Source organism: Tetrao urogallus (genome assembly GCF_951394365.1).
Source record: "Tetrao urogallus genome assembly, chromosome: 1".
Lineage (NCBI taxonomy): Eukaryota > Metazoa > Chordata > Aves > Galliformes > Phasianidae > Tetrao > Tetrao urogallus.
Genome location: NC_136813.1, coordinates 71,869,778 through 71,889,796, shown reverse-complemented (window position 1 = coordinate 71,889,796; position 20,019 = coordinate 71,869,778). Strand labels below are relative to the sequence as shown.

At 38.1% G+C, this 20,019-nt stretch overlaps 1 protein-coding gene across 2 annotated transcripts in view; it reads right to left on the bottom strand.

Moving 5' to 3' along the window:
• The window catches only part of FRMPD4 (FERM and PDZ domain containing 4), a gene marked incomplete at both ends in the record, with an annotated part of 397,855 nt that overhangs the window by 26,194 nt on the left and 351,642 nt on the right, over window positions 1-20,019 (bottom strand). For both annotated transcript variants that reach the window (XM_079546966.1, XM_079546967.1), the window contains one exon: window positions 5,102-5,147. In XM_079546966.1, the coding sequence (XP_079403092.1) occupies window positions 5,102-5,147 (46 nt within the window). The remainder of the gene's footprint in view (window positions 1-5,101; window positions 5,148-20,019) is intronic.

Below are 20,019 nucleotides of genomic sequence, written 5' to 3'. Positions count from 1 at the left end.
TCTTTACTTGTTTGCACAGAACTCAGCTGATCATTTCAACACTGCTTAGAGAAATTGCTAACAAGTGAGATGAGTCACTGCACAGAGATCTGCTTAAAGAAAATGACAGTGAAGACTGAGACTCCCCTTTTCAACCCAACTTACCAGGGAGAGCAATACATGCGCATCCCATTAGCTGAGTCAAAGCATGAGAGACTACCACAATAAGAAGAGGCTTTCTGGAAAGCATTAGTTTTCTAATGTTATGGACTTTTCAGAATCAAATCCTATTTTTGACAGCAACCTTGTCATAGCTTATTTTTGTTTGAAACGATACTCTTCATTGTGAGGGAAACCATCTTTCAACGAAAATAAAACTGTCTAGTATGACGTCCACTTTTGCAAGTAAACTAATTTGGAGTCAATTCCAGGTGAAATGGTCTTTATTCGCAACACAAGCCCCTTTGAGCCACGTCTTTCTGGTACAGAGCTGCAACAACGAAACCTTTACTCATGCTCAAGAAAAAGGATTTAGCTCTTACAAGAATATACTTGTAATGCTGATCTGACAAGGCAGCAGTACGGGACAGTCCCAGAGGTGAAAGGAAAACCCTCTTCATGACAATGAGTGTCAAATCAGATAGAAATAAGGTAGTTTTAAATAGCCAGACTGTACATATGTAATTAATGTTAAGCTTGTTATCCACAATTAGTTATTATTCTAACATGAAATACTATGTTTCTAAGGAAATCGGGAATAATTGCATGACTGCAAAAATGTGTTGACTTTTTGGTCCATCCCTGAAGGCAATTATGTGAGACCAAATTTAGCGAGCAAATAAAATGTGAATAAGAGGAAGTATTAAATTTATTAAGTGGAACAGTACATAATGCCCAAAGGCAAACTAAAACCCACTATTCAGAGCTGTGAGCAAGTCTGAAATGACACCGGCTCACAAGAGCATTGTAGAAGAGCAGGTAGGGACATGTAAGTAATAATATTGAGAAATTTTACCATGCAGTAATTTGTTATCACCACAGGGTACTGACAGATCATCATCAGAAGTACTTCTTCGTTAAACCTGGCACAAATTGAGTTGCTGAAATAACAGTCAGATTTGGGTTCTCTCTTAGATTCCTGTTTTGTTCTTCCTAAGCAAGGTAATATACCAGAGACAATTCTATTTGCATCAGATATATTTTACTACTGTTTGATGGCAATCAATATCTAATCTATAGGCCAGGTGAGGAACAGCCAAACCCAACTTTAACCTAGGCATTGCAAAAATTCTAGAAGTTCCATCTACATTAAATGACAGCCTGGTTTTTCTTCTATTGTCCCAAAAACTATAGGTGAAATCACAGATCTGCTTTGGAATTGGTGGAGGGTGCAGACATCAAATATGGAGGAGTTTATAAAATACACTCCGCTGGCCTTCTGGGTTCCTGCTTCTCCAAAGCTTATTACACTGACAGATTACTGTTTTAAATTAATGATTGCTTCTCATACATGTGACTTGACTTTGTCACAAGGACTTTTGGGCATGAAAGAAACCTTTGGTCCATACAAAACTAAGCATTAAAAATGAAAGATAATGGTAATGATAATGCATCAGAGATGGGAGATATGTCTCACAAAGAGGGAAGAGACCAAATGGCAACTGCTGGGGAGAAAGACTGAAGAAAGAACTAGACAGAGGAATGGGTGGATAGGCTGAAGGAGCTTTCATTTTGCTGAGATAACACAGAAGTTCACAAAGAATTTTCTCAGTGCTCACTGATGAACAGACTGCATATTTTGTACAACCATATTCCATAAAAATCCATACAGCCAAAGAAGAAGCCTTCTGAAAGAAAAGATAGGAGCAGCAGTGTTCACTGGCATTTGCACAAAGGTGAAAGATGAAGGCTATGCAGCACAGTTTTAACGTGAGTGGAGTCTGGTTCAAACAAGAAAGAGTTGCTGGGAAGAGGCCTTGTACCATCCTACATTTCTGAGAAGAAGCACAGTAATGTTACATTTATTAGTAACCACACCACGATCTCTAAGAGTGTAGTTAAAACTATGCATGTAACTGACTCTACTAAAAAAGCTCATATGAAGATATGCAGAGGCAAAGGTACTAAGGATGGCTGAGAAAAAGGCCATTATGAGTACAATAAAAAAAAGTTATCATTTCTACACAGCCCTAACAGCTTCAAGTAGTAAAATCAACCTATTCAACACTCATATCTGACTTCTGAATGCTCCCTAAAACTACAGCCTTAGGATTCTTTCTCATTTTTGAAGTCTTTGGGATGGACTTGTTTATTTTTTATACCTGTCTTTGTAACCACAATTCTAGATATTGTAGTTGATCCTATTAAATGACTCCATAAGGCAAAGCAGCATGAAAAACACTGCGAGTCTCAACAGGATCATTTGTTGCTACATCATTACAAGTCAGAAATAAGTGCTATCTATCAATGATTTTCTGTAAACATTTTATCTTAGACATGTAAATATGTTATAACAAAAAGCATCTCTTTCAAATGAAAGCAAAACCCATAGAACATGTTATCTTTTTCCCATAACAAAGCTTATGAACAGCAAAATTGCTATAGACCTTAGCTGGGCCTGGAAGAGATTAATCATGAGAGCAACTTATCAAATTATCTCTAGGCATAAAATCTGATGAGATAACAAAACAGGCAAGTTATTTGTTTTGAGCAATGCTTAAAACTTAATAAGGCATCAGTAAGAATGATAGTCCACTTACAGAATAAAATGCTCAGAAATGATAATCAAATGTTATACTTGCAAAAATCAAAACTTCAAACTGCTTCAAGTGCTTCAGTCATCTTCTCCGAGCAGTGGTGATATGAACATAGGAGAGATTTTTATATTGATGGAAAGAACAAGAAAATCTAATGCTTTGGCTTGGTAACAATTAAATTAAATTTTAATGAGTTTAAGCATTAAACGAAACAGAATGTACTTAAGCAAAATGATTTGCAAAAGCTTTCAAAATTACTAGGTGAGCTACACAGTACTATAAATCTAAATTACCTCTACATTCACCTGCAATCATAAAGGACGGTTAACTTAGAAAGATGAAAACACGCTCTAAGTAGCACAAATAAAAACTATTAAGAAGTAGCACTCCTGTAATCCACCTTGACAGGTATTTTTCATGCAATTATAGAAACAGAAAGGTTCACCATCACAAAGACAGCTAGCTGAAATATTTCTAGTGATGTTTTTCTGACAAGAATGGGGAAGAGGTTCTATCTTTATTTAAAAGTTCTTACTTTTCCTTTGACTGGTTTCTATTTCATCTTTCCAGTTCTATAGGCAAAATTGTAAAAGGAGAAAGGGAGGGAGAAAAATTAAAGGAAAAAACATGAATATCATAATTTTTGAAGACACACTGTTTCCAAACTGTGAGACAAAATGTATTTGCCAGAGTACCAACTACCCTCATTACAACTGCTTCTGCATGGAAGAATACAGATGGCGTATGGCAATAACCAGGAAGGAAAGCCAAGATGGATGTCACGTAAGAGGCTCAGGCACTATTAACAGAAACAGTACGAAGTCCAGCATGGGTCAGCTGCTCAGAGTGACTCAGGAGCCCCTAGGAGACTTCAGAGCCCAGGGTTTGCGTAAACTGAGGGAACCTGTGCTGCTGCAGGGAACAAACCTGGCTCTGCACACTGGCAGCATCTCAGCTTTCCCATCTCTATGCACACCTTGTTTCCACTGCAAGAACACTTGGGCTTGAAAGTGGTGAGGGAAGGACACTGCAAACCAGCTTGGCCCTGAACTGGACAGATAGTGAGATACAATGGGAGGGGGACAACTGGAGATCTGCCAGCTGCAACCGTCCAGTAGCTGAGGTTCACCCACTAGCCCATATCATTGAAATATCCCAACTTTGAGATAAAAAAGGATCAGTTAAAGCTAGCACTGATAAGCACCATCTATCATATCTACTGACTGCTCTGTGGACATTTTTAGGGAGACAAACTCCATGCCTATATGAGATAAAACTTCTATAATTCCCAAAAGCGTGAGTGCCTCCTTTGCAGAGGTAGAGCTGGGGGACTCCAACAGACCTACCAGAAAGGAGCAACACAACCACACGTATAAGCTGAACACATCAGTCTGCATAGCTGACACAAAACATACGCAATACTTTGGTGCCATTTCTGTCTCAGTAATGTCTGGAAGTAGATCAGTTATTAATTAGCTTTATGTGCTATGCAATGAGTGGAACAGTTTCTGCTTTGCTGCAAATAGGGCTTAGACCCAAAGACCTGGGAAGATAGAAGGTCACGATGTACCTTCTTCTTCAGGTCAAAGCCTGGAGAAAGACTGTACCTGTGCTGTAAAGGTCTCCCACTGAATGTGAAGTGCACAGTTCATTTAGGTTTCAATTTCCCTTATATCCACTATATAAAGGCTTGCCCTCACACCAGCAGCACAGCAATGACAAGCCACAGCACCTCAAGGGCATAAGTACTGCACTTTACAATCCACTTCTATGGGCTACACATAACCAGTAGCACCAAATCATGAGCTCTTCTGTCATCTGATAGATAAAGAAAAGGATGAAACCTGCCAGCTGATGAAATAAGACAATCTGTATAAAAAGGAAAGTGAGTGAGGACTTTCCTCCCATATTACATACAATTTGGCTAGCTTCAAAGAGTTTAGGTTCTTTATTTAGCTGGACCGTACTGTTAGTAGTCTTACTGCACCACCATGCCCACTCCCTGCTTCCATTCAGGCTCTGAAAGGTAAGTTACTCCTGCTTCACAGAGACAGAGGCAGTGCAGCAGAGGGGACTTGACCTACGCCACATCCCAGACCTCAGAGGATGACAGAAGCAGAACTCAGCATCCCACTCTGTGTACTTTCCTGGCTGGAGTTTAAAGATGCTGTTACTATTCAATTTGCAATACATTCTTTTAGTGCAGAATGCAGTAACACACCTGAAACATCACCTTTAAGAGACACAGCCCTTATCTCCTTTGTTCTTTTTATTGCCCAGATAAGGTAAAGAAATAGATAGAATATAGGCAGAGAAAAAGCTGCTATGTTGCTAGGAAACATTCAGAAAACACTGCAGATACTTACAGGGTAAGGTTGGACAACGGTAAGAAGGATTGATTCTTTGCAGCTTCTGTAAAAAGAAAAATAAGTAAAATCAAGTAAAAAGTCATACGTTTATGCACTACATATAATCAGCTTTTCTTTTTCATACAGAAAACTATATTAATATGGCAAATGTTTATTACAATCATGCATCAGAGAATTACAGAGATTAATAATATGCCAAAATTACAATGAATATTAAAAAATATTTTTTCTCCAACGTAACAAACTGAATTGACTTAATTTTGCAGCTCATACTGCGAAATTTTTGCTCCAGCAGAGACCTGAATCCCCTAATGATGGCTTTTTCCAGTAAGAATGGAATAATATTCGATTAACTATATCAATTCATCATCTATAGATTACACATTTATTTTGGCTAGTTTACAAATGAAAGTCACTTTTTATGTCATCCAGCTCTTGTACACTTAATGAAGGCAGCAGTGTTTTCAAAACAAAACTAAAGGCAAAATTTAGCTCCAGATTCCCTAGTCTATTCTTTGTTGGTAGACGAAGAATATCTGTTGAATATCCCAGTTAGAATGTTCAGTTTTCACAAGATCGCTGAACAAAAGGTCTTTTTTGAAATAGTACAGCTCTTTAGGATGAAACTAGTGAATGGAGAATAGATGAGCGGCTCTCAAACAAAAACTGATTAACAGCATGAAGAGAAGAAACTCGATAAGATAAAGTGGTCCAGACAAATGACAAATAAATGCATATTTTGTCATGAACTGCTGGGTAGTTGGAACTCATGAATAACTAGGGAAAAGAAAGGGTAAAGTGGAATAATGAGGAAAAGACGTCAATTGGAGTCAATATATTTTATTACCCTGCTGGCCAGAGGCCTTCTGAGGACAATATTAGCTATGAAAAATTCAGTTGCTATTTTGTTGAGATGGAGTTGATTTTCTGTTGCTTTCACTTTTGAACACAATTAATTGCTTATTTATGTGATTTATTGGTTGGCTAACTGAAGTACAACTGATTTAACATGCCTGAACAGTTCAGCAGTACAAACTAAAATAAATCACACTGTATTGGTCTTATGTAGTGTCACCTTATACTGCATATTCACAACACTGACACACCATTCAAAAAGCCAAAAAGCAATGAGAAAAAAGAAGAGTCTGCAAGCTCAGTCAGAAAACCGGTCCTGAAAGTCAGGGTATACTTGAAGCTGGCAGATCTCTGAAAGCCAAATGACATGGTAAATTCTACTTCTGTCTAAGCCAGCAGTCACACAAGGGGCAAGGTCTGACCAAATATCTCCAACCTGAAGTAAAATTTGTTGACCTTCAATTTTTGCTCCTCTTATTAGATACTTGTATCACTGCATGAAAAGTGTGTAAGTAGACTTTTCAAAAGGAGGAATTGAAGGTTTACATTGCTCATCTGTGCTCAGAACAACAGAAATAAAATTAGTTCGAAAGAATGTTAAAAGATATTAAAAAGAGGAGCTACATGTGGTGAAAATTGAATGCCGCAAAGCAGAATTGTTTTTTCTACTCCAGATATAATTATAAATACTTCAAGGAATTTCCCACAATTATTTTTCATTTTAATAAAACCTTCCAAAGCTCTGGAAATTATTTACTTAATCATGAAATAGCCTTTATTTACAATGTTCATATTTATGAAAATTTACAGTCTGGTTTTAAGATCTGTAAACTACTGATAGCAGTTTTGAAAATCTCTGCAATTATTCTTTATCATTCTCCATTGTTATTCTTGAAAATTTTATAGCTTGTAGTTCAGAAAGAAGCAATTTACATTCTGTTTTGATTAACAATAGTTTTCCCTTTACTTTTTTCTACTCTACCTATCATATATTAGAGATTCTGAAAATACACGATAAGAAGTGTAATTTATTTCAAGAATCTCACAATCCCATCCATTCTATCTGCTTCTATCCGATTTGTCTCTGATCTATTAATCTAGGAATATGTGTAGATGGAAAAGTTCAGAGTTCTTACTTACAGGATAAACCACATCCCTGAGGTAAGTACTCCATGTTACTTTCAATCCATTAATTTGTTTCTCATGAAATCTAAGACTACAACCAGCCCTGCCTCCTGCTGTCAGTTACCTTAGAGTGTTGCCGTTATAAGAGAAAATCAGCTTCTAAGGAATATGTTTTCCTGTTTTTCATTACTCTTGGATCCAATCTGTCCAAGTGCCAGTGTAGGCAAGACTAACGAGAGCATTTTTAAAACATAAGGTCATTATATAAGATTTATTTTGGAGACAAGACTTTCTTATAGGACAGGCACTTGCACTGGGAGGACACCAGAGCCAGGACCTACTCAATATTTGAGGCTATAGTTAGGCCATTTGGAGTATCCAGACTCAAGCATGTTACATATACATAAAGCAGGTGCTGAGCACGATTTATAGCCCTCTCATAATTGGAGAAAACATATTCTATAAAACATGTTACATGCAGAACACAGCATAGTTGCAAGAGAAGTACATATTTCATCAGTCACAACTCAACCATTTGTTCCAAAACCTCCTCAACACATGATGACAAAATTTCACATCATTTTCTACTTCCAGTGCTGTTAGAAAATCATATATAATTAAACGATAATCCTTGTACTGCTCTGGAGACTCTATTGTGCCATATATTGTATATATGAAAACAGTAGAAAAGTACTGGAATTATTGACCACACACTATGATCTGCAAATTCTATAGCTTAAATGCATATATATATATATATATATATATATATATATATATATTTTGACAGTAGAATGTATCAACAGTTTAGATGAAATCGCATAAATGAGGTACTTACCACACCTAAGTTACTTTTTTTAAACACCTTCAGAAAGATAACGGCAGAGGCTAAAGAAACAACTGTAGTCTTACTTTCCCTCTGAATTGTCTTTTCCCCCTTTAATAATCTGACTAATGTAAAAGAAAATAGATATGCATATATTGCAGATATTTAATTAACTTCCATACTCATTTAACCATGACCTAATTATTTATTTTTTAAATTTAGACTTGTCTACATACACTTTTTGAAGCAAAACTCAAGATCAATTATATGCATTTCCAAGCTTTGATAACACTTTTGGAGTTTTTGGGTGCTCTACCATCTGACCAGCTGACTACAGGAAAACAAAACAAAACAAAACAAACAAAAAGAAAACAAACAAACAAAAAAGTTTCATAATGTTTTTTTCATTTCCTGAGATTAGAATCAAATGGTGAGCACAAGGCTAAAATCTCAAAACTGCTATGGGAATTTTGGTGATTCATCTATTTGTCCTTTGCAGTGCTCTGAATGGTGATTTCATTTGTCTGTTCTGGCACTCCTTACAGCTACTTAGGCTGCAACAATGAGAGAATATAGATGCTGTGAGAATCAAATTATAGCCCATTATAAAGGTTAAAGTTGCATTACTAAGTGTAAGGCATCTCGGACTACACAAGATGTTAACATTCCGCTACAATTCCAGCCATTGACTTTGTCTGTAAACTTGCATCTGGAAATTACTCTTCTGCTTCTCTTTGAGCTGCAAGAGAAAAAGGCGTATGGGGACAGATGGGGGCAGTGGGAAGCTCCCCAGTATCTGAATGATACGGAACAAGTGTCTCTGTTCTTTCTACATGTCCTGTAGCAGACGTAGTACATGAGTAAAGACAAAGAATGTATATTACATGTATTCACTCTTAAGAACTGAGAATGGAAAACTATACCAGTTTATAAACTTTTAACAGCTTTGTATACTAAAGGTGTATGAAGTTTCTTTCCCAGTGAAGATGAAGAACTTAGAAACTGACATATAATAAACAACATAATTTACATTTATTAGCAATATCATTTAATATAATTCGTTCTGTTCTATTTCTGGACTTTCTATTGTGTGTCGGGTCTTATGAGATAGATAGGTCCAAATTCACAATTACAGTGTGAGATGCCATGATTGGTGGTATGTTTGACGCTACATTTTTCAAATAAGAAAATGGATCTCAGTGAGTCAAAAACTAACTACAAAATATATCAAGTTACCTCAAATGCCATGTTCAGAGGTAAGAAAAGTAGAACTCATCTTTATCTAGTATCTAGGCTAGAGAAAAATCGTTCAACATTTGAATGTCTTTCATTATTATGAAGATTAAGGCAGTAATAACGAGCAGAGTTTGCATGAGAAAGATAAAGTCATTCTGTTGTCGTACATTAAGAAAGATTTCTAAAGGATCATTTTGATTTGAGCAGTATATACATTTTTACATAAAACCCATTCCCTTTGCAGCAGTTATTTTCACCTGAGGGAGCTCCAAATTTTATTTCTCCAGACTTCTGTCACATGCGATGGCTCCTGTGGGAAAAAAACTGTTTGCCCAAGATCTACCTGGGTTTATCTCCAAGGCTGGAGACAACTGCTGGAGGCAGGGAACTTGGTGGGACAGAGTGGACTTGTCTCAGTCTTCCCACAGTGTGTGTCTCCAGGTCATGCAATGTTGTCAGCCTGCCTGGGTGGATAGCAGAACCGTGACAAGCTGGGGAACAAATTCTGTACTCAGTGAAGCCTATGAAACAATGTAGGGGGATGAGGGAGAGGGGCTATAAGAAGATGATGACTTTCCCAAGGGCACTTTCCCATGGGCATTGCTGCCATCATGGAGGCAAGGCAGATGCCACACATGGCATTGGAACTCAACTTAATCTCAGAGAGCAGCAGGAATGCAGCAGGCAAAAAAGAGCAGCAGGAGGCTTGTGAAATAATGCATGTTACCATAAAGGATGAGATGTGGAGCCCCCAGCAAAGGGAGAATTGGTAATGCTGCATGGTATATGGATAAAGAAGATAAGAAGGCTGTGTTCACGTCCCTGCTTTCAAAAGGCAGAGGGATCACACATTTGGAAAGCTTGCAGCTACTTTTTCTTTCCACTGTTACTAGTAATGTAACTGCCCTTAGCCTCACTGTCATTACAGTAAAATCACCTTGACATCCAAGCAACGTCAACCTGTGAACTCCTTAGGCACCCAGTTTAATTAGAATTGCTTTTCTGCTTTGCAGCATCCTATAAATTTATGTCTGCTATTAAATATGTGAGGACATTCAGTGGCAGAAGCAATCTGCACAAGAATCTGGGAATTTTACAGGATTCTGGTTCAAATGTCTGAGCCCTAAAAGCAGCAAGCAATGGATGCCTGAGATGAATACTGTCCTATAAAGTTGAAAAGATATAAGCACAGGATTATTACTGCACTGCAGGATCAAACAGCAGCAGAAACTCAGCTGAGAGAAAAGATACTCTGATTCTAACATAAATAACTTCAATAATAGCATACAGAAAATTACTGTCAAAGCAAATTGTGCTTTATATAAATGTACTGTCTTTTAAAGGTCTGGTATGGTGTGAAAGTCAATCTTCAAAATTGTCACAGTCTGCAACTGGCACTAATTGGAACCCTAGTTGGCATTCTCCATAAGGGGCCAAGAAGTGAGTGTGTCTGCAGGCTGAGTTACGTTCTGCTCTGACAGAAGTGGTCCTTTCAGATCAGGGCTGTGGCACACCGGTGGGCTTTCATACAGAAGATACCTTTTCAGATGCCTGTGCAGTAATGGCTTTGAGAATAAAAAAAACCCTCCTTTTCTCTAAGGCTTTCTATCTGTCAAGCTTTCACATGTATCAAATTCACTCTTGTGTTTCCTCCTGTATTAGTACTGTGGCAAGGAAAACCCTATGAAGCAGAATTCTTGAATTTCAGTGGTTCAGAAAGATATATAATAACCTCCAGCCAAAATATCCTTCTGTCCACAAATACTCAGAGTTGCCCAGTTGCCCAGATGCTAACATGCTCAACTGTAAGCTTATAATTTTTGATAAATAAGTTACCAAACTGTTAAGTCGAACTGTAAATACCTGTGTGCACCATACAAGACTGCCTTGATAAGACTGCGTGGAATATCAACAGCAGTGTTACAGTGCTATCTAATTATTGAGCAATGCCACCTGCAATCCTTTAACAGGCAGTACTTGCTAGCTTCTTACTACATCAGTCATGAGTATACATACATCATCATGAGTATCAGCAACATACAGAAAACCCTGCAGTGACTGGTCATTCCTTAGACAGCCATTTTCCTATCTGGACATATTTAAGATGTCCCTCACTGAGCCCCAGCCTAGACCAGGAGAAGAAAGTTATTAGGAGTTAATAGCTTTGGTGTAGTCTACTGCATCAGGATCATTATTTGATTATTTTGGCCACTGGAAAAAGAGAGAGACAGATGGCTATATATGTGCATTTGATGGAATGAGATTTTCACCAAGTCATGCTGTTAGCATGTTACTGCCACACTACCATAGCATAAATCATTTCACACTGCATGGATTTGCTATACTCCCAAGGAGAAAAACATAAGAGTTTACTCCCCTATTAATTAATTGCTCAGCTGTCCTCTTCTAATTAGACTTTCTGCACATTAGTTCTAAAGGATCAAAGGCAAATAAAGTGAGATAATATTGGTCTCTCAGGTCACATTTCAGTGACCAACATTTCAGTGCTGGTTTTCCTACTATTAACTGCCAAAGCCTCAGTAGCTCTGAAGAAAAGTTAATTCTCAAAATGCAATAAACACAGTGCAATGTACATCAGCCTCAGGATGTCTATTTATGAGCCATCGTCAGGAATGGTGTTATGGATCTACTAAACAATACTCTCAGATATTTACGGAACAAGTTGGTGGCTATCTCTCACCTTCATTCACCAAACTGTTGATTCCATCAGATAGTGGTGACATTTAGGTGTGTTAAACCAATGCAAATAACTCGGTGACAACTTACCTTTTGCACTAATATACTTACTGAGGACTTTCAGGAACTTGGACTTTACTGAAATAGTGAAGTTGCAGAGCAAAATGCACAGAATGATGAATTATAACCATCTTAGAAGATCTAACCAAAGCTGATGCAAAAGACAATGTTTTGAAGCCGTGGCATGAGCTCACATACCGATCATTCGGTGCAGCCACCAGAGATACTGTAATGATGATGAAATCCAGTCCAATTACTCTGTCATTTCCTAAACTCAACTTCCGAAACTAAAGCCATCAGGAATTTGTAACACTTGCACACATGATAGTGGCAAAATCTAATTTAAAAAAAAAAAGGTAAATATAATCAAAATAGTCTTCTAATTTTCTGAATTTTTGTAAATACACATGCGTGCCCCAATGAGATTCAGAATTCCTTTATCAGTGACAGAAAGAAAAATACTGGAACACTTTGAGTGTTTTCCTGTAAGTATTCCAGATGTTTCTCTACCACAAATACAGACTGTGTGGAGAATGACTTGAGCACAGCCCTGAGGAGAAGGATTTAGGAGTGTCGGCTGATGAAAGATTCAACGTGAGCTGGCAATGTGTGCTTGTATCCTGGGTTGCATCAAGAGAAGCATGATCAGCAGGATGTGGGAGGTGATTCTGCTTCTTTACTCTGCTCTTGTGAGACCCCACCTGGAGTGCTGTGTCCAGTTCTGCAGCCCCCAACACAAGAAGGTCATGGAGCTGTTGCAGCAAGTCCAGAGGAGGGCCATAAAGATGATCAGAAGGCTGAAGCACCTCCACTATGAGGACAGGCTGAAAGATCAGGGGCTTTTCAGCCTGGAGAAGAGAAGGCTTTGAGGAGATCTTATAGTAGCCTTTCAGCACCTGAAAGGGCCCTACAGGAAAGCCGGAGAGGAACTTTTTACAAGGGCATGTAGCAACAGGATAAGAAGTGGCTTTAAACTAGAAGAGAATAGATACAGACTAGATATCAGGAAGAAATTATTTACTGTGAGGGTGGTGTGGAACAGCCACAGGAGCTCTGGAACAGGCTGCCCAGAGAGGTTGTGGATGCCTATCCCTGGAGGCATTCAAGGCCAGGCTGGATGGAGCTTTGAGCAACCTGGTCGAGTGGGAGGTGTCCCTGCCTATAGCAGAGGGCTGGAACTAGGTGATCTTAAAGGTCCCTTCTAACCCAGACTATTCTATAATTCTATGATCTGAACTAGATGAAGAGGGGTTTTCTGGTGCAATACTGAATTTTCAGCCATTGCTTATATATCCTGATGCAGTCAGGATATATAAAACATAGGGTTTGAATTTCAACATCAACAGTGGAAACAGACAAAATAATGGAAGGACTAAAGGAAATGAAATGATGAGGTGACTTTCCAAGCCGTGAAAATTGGTGTTATTCCATTCCTTTATCACACTGCAAAAAAAGAGGTTAACAATTTGATCTAGAAATTCAAAGTGATCCTTCAGAGAAAAAATCTAACTTAAACAATTCACATAGTGAAGCCTTGTTCGTTCCAGACTTTTTTTTTTTTCTTTCAAGGAGATGCAATATAAACTTACGGTTAGGAAATGAATTCTCTTTTCTGATAGTTTTATTTTTAATTACCCTTATATGTGAAAATATACTACAAAGTAATAATCATCACCTCTTTAATTTTTTCCTCCAGTTTTAGTGCAGCAGATGCCTCATGGGAGGGCAAAATTTTGATTTCATTGATGCTGGGCTACTTCTTTTCATTGCACATCTCAGAGCAGCATGCTTAAGATGTGGATATCTTGACAACAGGGAAAAAAAACCTGTCTGAATGGTTTCACACAATCAGGAAAAATCAGCAGCAAAAGACCAACAGCTATGGTCATGGTTTGTTGTTACACTAAATCAGTCTTTCTATACCAAATGGAAAAAGCTGGCTACTTATTCCACAGCTCTGGACCAGTGTGTGAGCACCGTCTATCAGTTCTAGCAGACTCAGAAACTCTGACAGCTCAGGTTTTAAATAAAGCAGATTTTATGCATGGTCATCCCTTCAGCAAAAACCATAAAATTAGCGAAGAAACCAACAAAAACTTCATGGCACATCTAACGGCTAATTTCACAGAAATGTTACTACACATGCAGGTCATACTCATTTTAAATGGCACTGGTGATAGAATGAGCAAGGTGCAGCTCAGCTACCATTAATCACAAAACTGAAGCTAGTCTGACAAGTGACTGCTTATGGCAACTACATGGAAGGATTTGTAGACCAGTGTATTTACTGCAATTGTCACAGAATCTTCTAGCACCAGGTAAAGTGCTGGCGCTTTCATCAACAAAACTGCATGCTCTAAAAGAGGGTGCATGCAGAATGTGGAAATAAGAAAGTGAAATAAAAGATAGCTGAAGAAGTCAGATACTGTAAAGAAATGACACCTGTATCAGTACGAATGTAAAAGAGGTCTACGTGAGTTTGATATTAAAGAGGAGGAGAGATCGCAAAAAATGACAACAAAATCTCAAATATATTTTTATTACATGACAGATTAACCATAATCTTTTACCTCCAGAGCTGTATTTTCACATGTACTGAAAGCAACAGAAACCATTACAGCTGCTATTCATAATCTGTACTGCACTTGTATTCTCTTTGGATTAGGGTATTATGCTTGTAGTAACGAAAGGTCAGGTGTTCACACACATCCTTCCTGCAGCTTTCTATTTTTTACACTTCCTTAGTGCTTTTCAAAAAGCAAAACATTAGGTAAGACTTCACTGAGAAAATGTTAAGCTGAATATATGTATTAAATGCTTTAAGAGCATCTTGTCTTAGAGAATTATCAGAGCTCTTGTTAATAATACATAACATTCACTTAGAACTCTTTTGGGTCAGACATCTTTCCCAAACATCTCAGCTCTAAACAAAGAAGAAAAAGAAAGATGCATTCAGAAATGAGATAAAGCTCTTGAATTCTGAAGAACACTGTACTTATATATTATTCTCTGTTCAATATTATTGACTTTATTAGTATTCCTTAAGAAAAGAAAACAACATTCATTCAAAGAGTAAATAGTATTTTTCTTTCAGATGTTTGAATGCTGTTATTGCTGGTTTTAATTCCTACCACCTTTATGAGAATCAGACTGTTTGACCCAATCTAAGAGCATCTTTTTTTTTCTTTGCTATGGTACAAGTTTATTATTATGTTTTAAATAATTAAAGATTGATTGGAATAGTTTTAAGAATAACTGTTTCAATGGAACAAAAGTCATTTAATTCCTCATTAAGAAAAGTTTCAGTGGTCAGTGGCTGGGTTTTTGTAGGTTTTATTACTGTTATTTTATCTGCAAGGTTAGACAACTGATGGATACCGAGCTGCAGAGACTAATGCAGAATGATTTTTCTTACTGAATCGGGAATAGAAAATTGGTTGGTCAAATGCCAAAGACTTATCCATGTGCCACTGAAGCAGCATAAATCATGGTAAATGTGATTGTATAATGATTTGGACAGGCAGCAAAAGAAGTTACTCTTTTAAAACTACTGTGCACATGGCACAGTAATTCAGGCAGCAGCAGAGCTGATGTGCAAAATGCTTGGCTGTGTTTGTGCCCTCACACATTATTTAATATATTAATAATAATATAGATATTAATAATATCTTTAACAATTAATATTAATATATTATATATTATATATATTATATATATAATATATATATATATATATATAATATATATATATATATATATAGAATATATAGAATATAAAAATAAGATGCGGACTGATATGTGGAGAAAATGAGTAAAAATCGTTTCCAGCCAGTTAACCTTTTTTTTTTTTTCTTCTTAATGTTAAATTGTAGCATTTATTGAAAAGTCCTGCCATGAATATATATGAAATGTTCAGAATGCAGAAAATTCAAAGTTTCTCCTCCCCTATTGTTTGTCTGTTTGTTCTTTACTAAAGTACCATTTATTTATTTATTGTGTTGCAATCAATAAGACACGGCTTTAGAAATCTATTTAAAGCTCAAAATTTTGTTGATTTTCAGTGGATGCATTTAAATATTTGCACTGGTCAGCTTAATAATATGTTTACCCTAATGCCCTCTTTATTTGCTCCCCTTTTGTATCACAAGAACTACACAGCCTATTTTACACTTACAAAGGATCACTAATAAAAGTCTCAGTGAACAATTAAAAGTGAATGTACGCTGCACATAAGGTGTTCCTTAAGACAAAACTCAAATTACTCTTGAGTAGAAATTCTTCCCTGATAAATGCAAAAAGTACTTTAAAATATAAGGGGGGAAGGAACGTTTGAAATGGGGAGAAGAAAATTACCAAACAAAAAACGAAGCATAAAATGGTGAACAGTTGCATTCTTACATCCACACAAAAAATGAAGACATAATTGCAGTGCAGTTGGACATACCAATGCTAGCTTTAATCTAGAAACCATGGGTAACAAAAGCAGTAAGAACACGATGCCAAACTCTTCACTACTGATTTCCCCCCCAAGAAAACACCCCCGCTTGCAAAGTCAAGCCCATGTGTTGTTATCCGTACCATCCAGCCTAGAGTTCACATGGGGATACACAGTGTGCTGCACACAAGCTGCCCAACCCACTGCCTCTACAGCATCGCTGAGCTCTGTGTTTGCTCTGGGGCAAAAAAGTGAAAATGAGTCAGTTTTATCACTGAAACACAGTCCTCTCTTGCTCCTTAAGCTGTGGCCAATAGTCAGGAGTGGAGAGGAGGACACTAAAACACCTCTCTACTCCTTAGAAAGCAGTGAGGGGGAAGCTGTTTGTGGAGAAGAGGGGGCGGAGATGTAGTTTGCTGAAGGTGGTAGGAGAGAAGATGGATATTGGCACAGGAAAGAAAGAAAAAAGGACTGAATTCACACAACTTGCTAAAAGATTTTTCTAGGTGTTTTCAAAATACTTTACTTTGTATACTTGTATTTTTCAGATAGATCTTGTGACTACTTGCTGAGCACATATTTATTGCCCTGAAGAGAGTTATAAGTAAAAGTAAGTGAACAAAGATTATTTGCTATACAGAAGCATCATATCCTTTGTCATGACGACGGTTGCAGCTTAAATGGAAAAATGAGCACAGGAGCAACCCTGGCTGCAGTGTGGTCTGTGTCCGTCACCTCCCTTCACTAAAGGGCTTCAGCCTATGTTCTTCTGTAGGATGGTAAATCACCCCAGTGCACAGAACAGCAGGACAAAATTAATGACAATCCTAATAGTAGATTTATAGAGGTACAGTTCATCTCCCAACAAAATGAACTCGGTTATTTTGCCCTTTCAGCTGTGGAATGAGTTGGAGAAATGAAAGCAGAGCTATCTCTCATCCAGCTGGTCTATGGTGCAGGCCTCTGCCTCTACCTTGCTGGTTTGGATAAACATAATAAGGACTATTACATACAATTTCCCAAATAAATATTCACGCTGATGAAGATTCTTGCCAGAATTCTTTTTTAGGTCACTGCCAGAAGCCAATGCAATGACACTGACACTGTCCTTGTGGGTCAAAGCCCATCTTTTCAGAGAGTAGACTCTTAGCTTTCCAAGTGGATACAATGGTAGTACTGGTCAAGTAGACCAATTTGTTAAAGAAATTGATCCTGAGAAGAATTATTCTTTTTATCAGCAGACTTAAAAGTACTTACATGGCTTGTAACCTAATTCATCTAATAGCAGCAATGCTGGACACCACAGGCTACAACATACCCTGCCATCTAAGGAAGAGGCAAAGAAAAAAAGCAGGTAACCTGACAGGAAAGCTAGCTGCAGAGCAGGGAAATAGCGTATTTTCTGCTGTGGCAAGCTCCAGGAACATCCTAACATCATGGCATCAGTTTCCAAATCTCAATCTCTACTGGCCACATGCAGTAAGTGAGGCTATCATTTAGAGAAATTTTTTCCACCCAAGAACAATTCTCACTCAGGGAAAAGACGCTTCTTTATCAATGTTATGGCCTAAATAACAAAAAGTATAAGATCCTTGCTTTCTGGAACTAAAATAAGCAGGTAGTGGATGCATGAAAGAGGGAGAAGTTAACAATGCAACTGGAGAAAGATTTTGTTTTGAAGTACATTCTTGTCCTTTGGGATAATGGATTTTTTGAGTACTCATCAGTAACCTTGTTCATAAAGTTTTCCATTCCACAGGTGAAACAACTGAAAAGAACAAAACATTTCTCCTAATCTCATTTTATGCTTTTCTAATACACTTGGAGAACAGTGAAATCTGAGCCAGATGTACGGTCACAAGATCCAGACTGGTGAGTGGATTACTTTACTACATACAAAAGATAATACGTATTTTTCAAAGGCTTTTGGTTCTTCAGACATGGGAGGCTCTATATAAAAGAAAACTTATGGGTAACTGAGTTAATATCTTTCTATATGACTGCCTTGCTGTATCTTCAGAGCTGACAGTGAAACAGCAGATGTCCTTGCTTCAGAACAGATTTAAAATTACTAAGCTGCTCTCCAAAGTTTCCCACAAGGAACTTAAAGGACTTGATAATTTTTTCTCCGCAATGAAACAAGATCCCATGGATGGCTGAACACTTTCCATTGTAATTGCTTCTCTCAGAGGAATTTCTTCACATTAGAGTCAGATTCTCTGAGAAAAAGTTAGTTCCTTTTATCTCTTCCAGGCTTTAAATTAAATGTAAAGCTGTTCGCCTGTTTCACAATTTTGTAGCAGGCCAACTAGGAAAAGAGAGACAGAGCTTTGTGACCAGTGACCTCCTCTACTGAATCTCAAGACTACTGCCATGGGAAGTTTGTCTCAAGCCAGAGATAGTATCACCATACTCCTGGATATGAAATTATACCATTTCATTTTGAAACTTACTTCTGCCTTGCTGCTTGAATGCAGAAATGGTGGAATGTATCCCGAAAAATATATATTCTATGAAGCTGGAAATCTGGCATTTGTGTACTCTGCAGCTGAACTGGGCTCTGCCAGTGCCCACGTGGGTGCTGATGCCCAGAGCAGGAGGCAGGACCAGGGCTCAGAGCTGATGCAGGCACCCCCCTGGGAAGGCCACAGCCTTTACTTCCAGCAAAGCCACAGTTATTTGACACAAAGCACTTAAGCAGGAAGAGCCTTCTTATGCAATGCTCTAAGCACAGGTTATTACATAAAAGGGGTGAGGGCATGCCACGACTTCAGCTTGCGGCTGCCATTTTACATCAGTCCGTCAATAACCATCCTCTATGCAAAGCCTGCGCTGTCAGCCTGGGCTGTGCTCGCTGCTGGCACATCTCTAGGATGCAACACAGCAAATTGCAAATCCAAGGAGGTGAGAAACTGCAGCTGAGATGTACAATCCAGCTGCAGAGCTCGCAGCCCACACAATCCTACTAACAGTGCCTCAGAGGTACGACAGAGCTGCAGTTGCCTTGCAGCATGAGGTACCACAGTATGAGGTACCATGGCTTATGGTATTCCCCAGACACTTTCTGGGATCAGAGGGCCAGCTTCATGTAATTTCTCCCGTCTTAAGAATGTCTACAGGTGACCAGTTAGACCAGCAGTCTAGCTTTAAGCAGCTGGAGTTCACAGAAGTAGATTTTTAATCAGGTACAAGAGCAATTTTATTGTTAAATAGCTACCCTGGCTGGTCGCACACACTAGTAAACCAGCAGGGCGCTGTGCAGCTGCATGTAGGGTCTAGGCACTAAACTCCGTTGTCTGAGCATGGACATTGCAGGGCTGCCTCCTGTGATAGGAGCCAACTAAACTATGTTGCAGACAAACATCTCCCACATAAACAGGCAAAATGACTTCAGGAATTTTGCAAAAAAATTTTTTTTTTTTGCAAAAGGAAAAGGAGAACCTTAAGGGCTCACAAGCCCTTAAGGACAACCTTAAGGGCTCACAGATTTCTTCTCCTGGGTGCAAGTTGCAGTGTCTTGAACAGCTTGTACTGTTATCTCATTGTTAGTACACAGAGGACTTTCATTTAGAGCTGGTTGATGAAGTCATTAGGCGCCACAGATATCCCTCACTTTAGCTGCAATCATGAGATAAGCAAAACAGCTTCAAAAGTCTTATCTTGTTCATTTGTACATGCTGA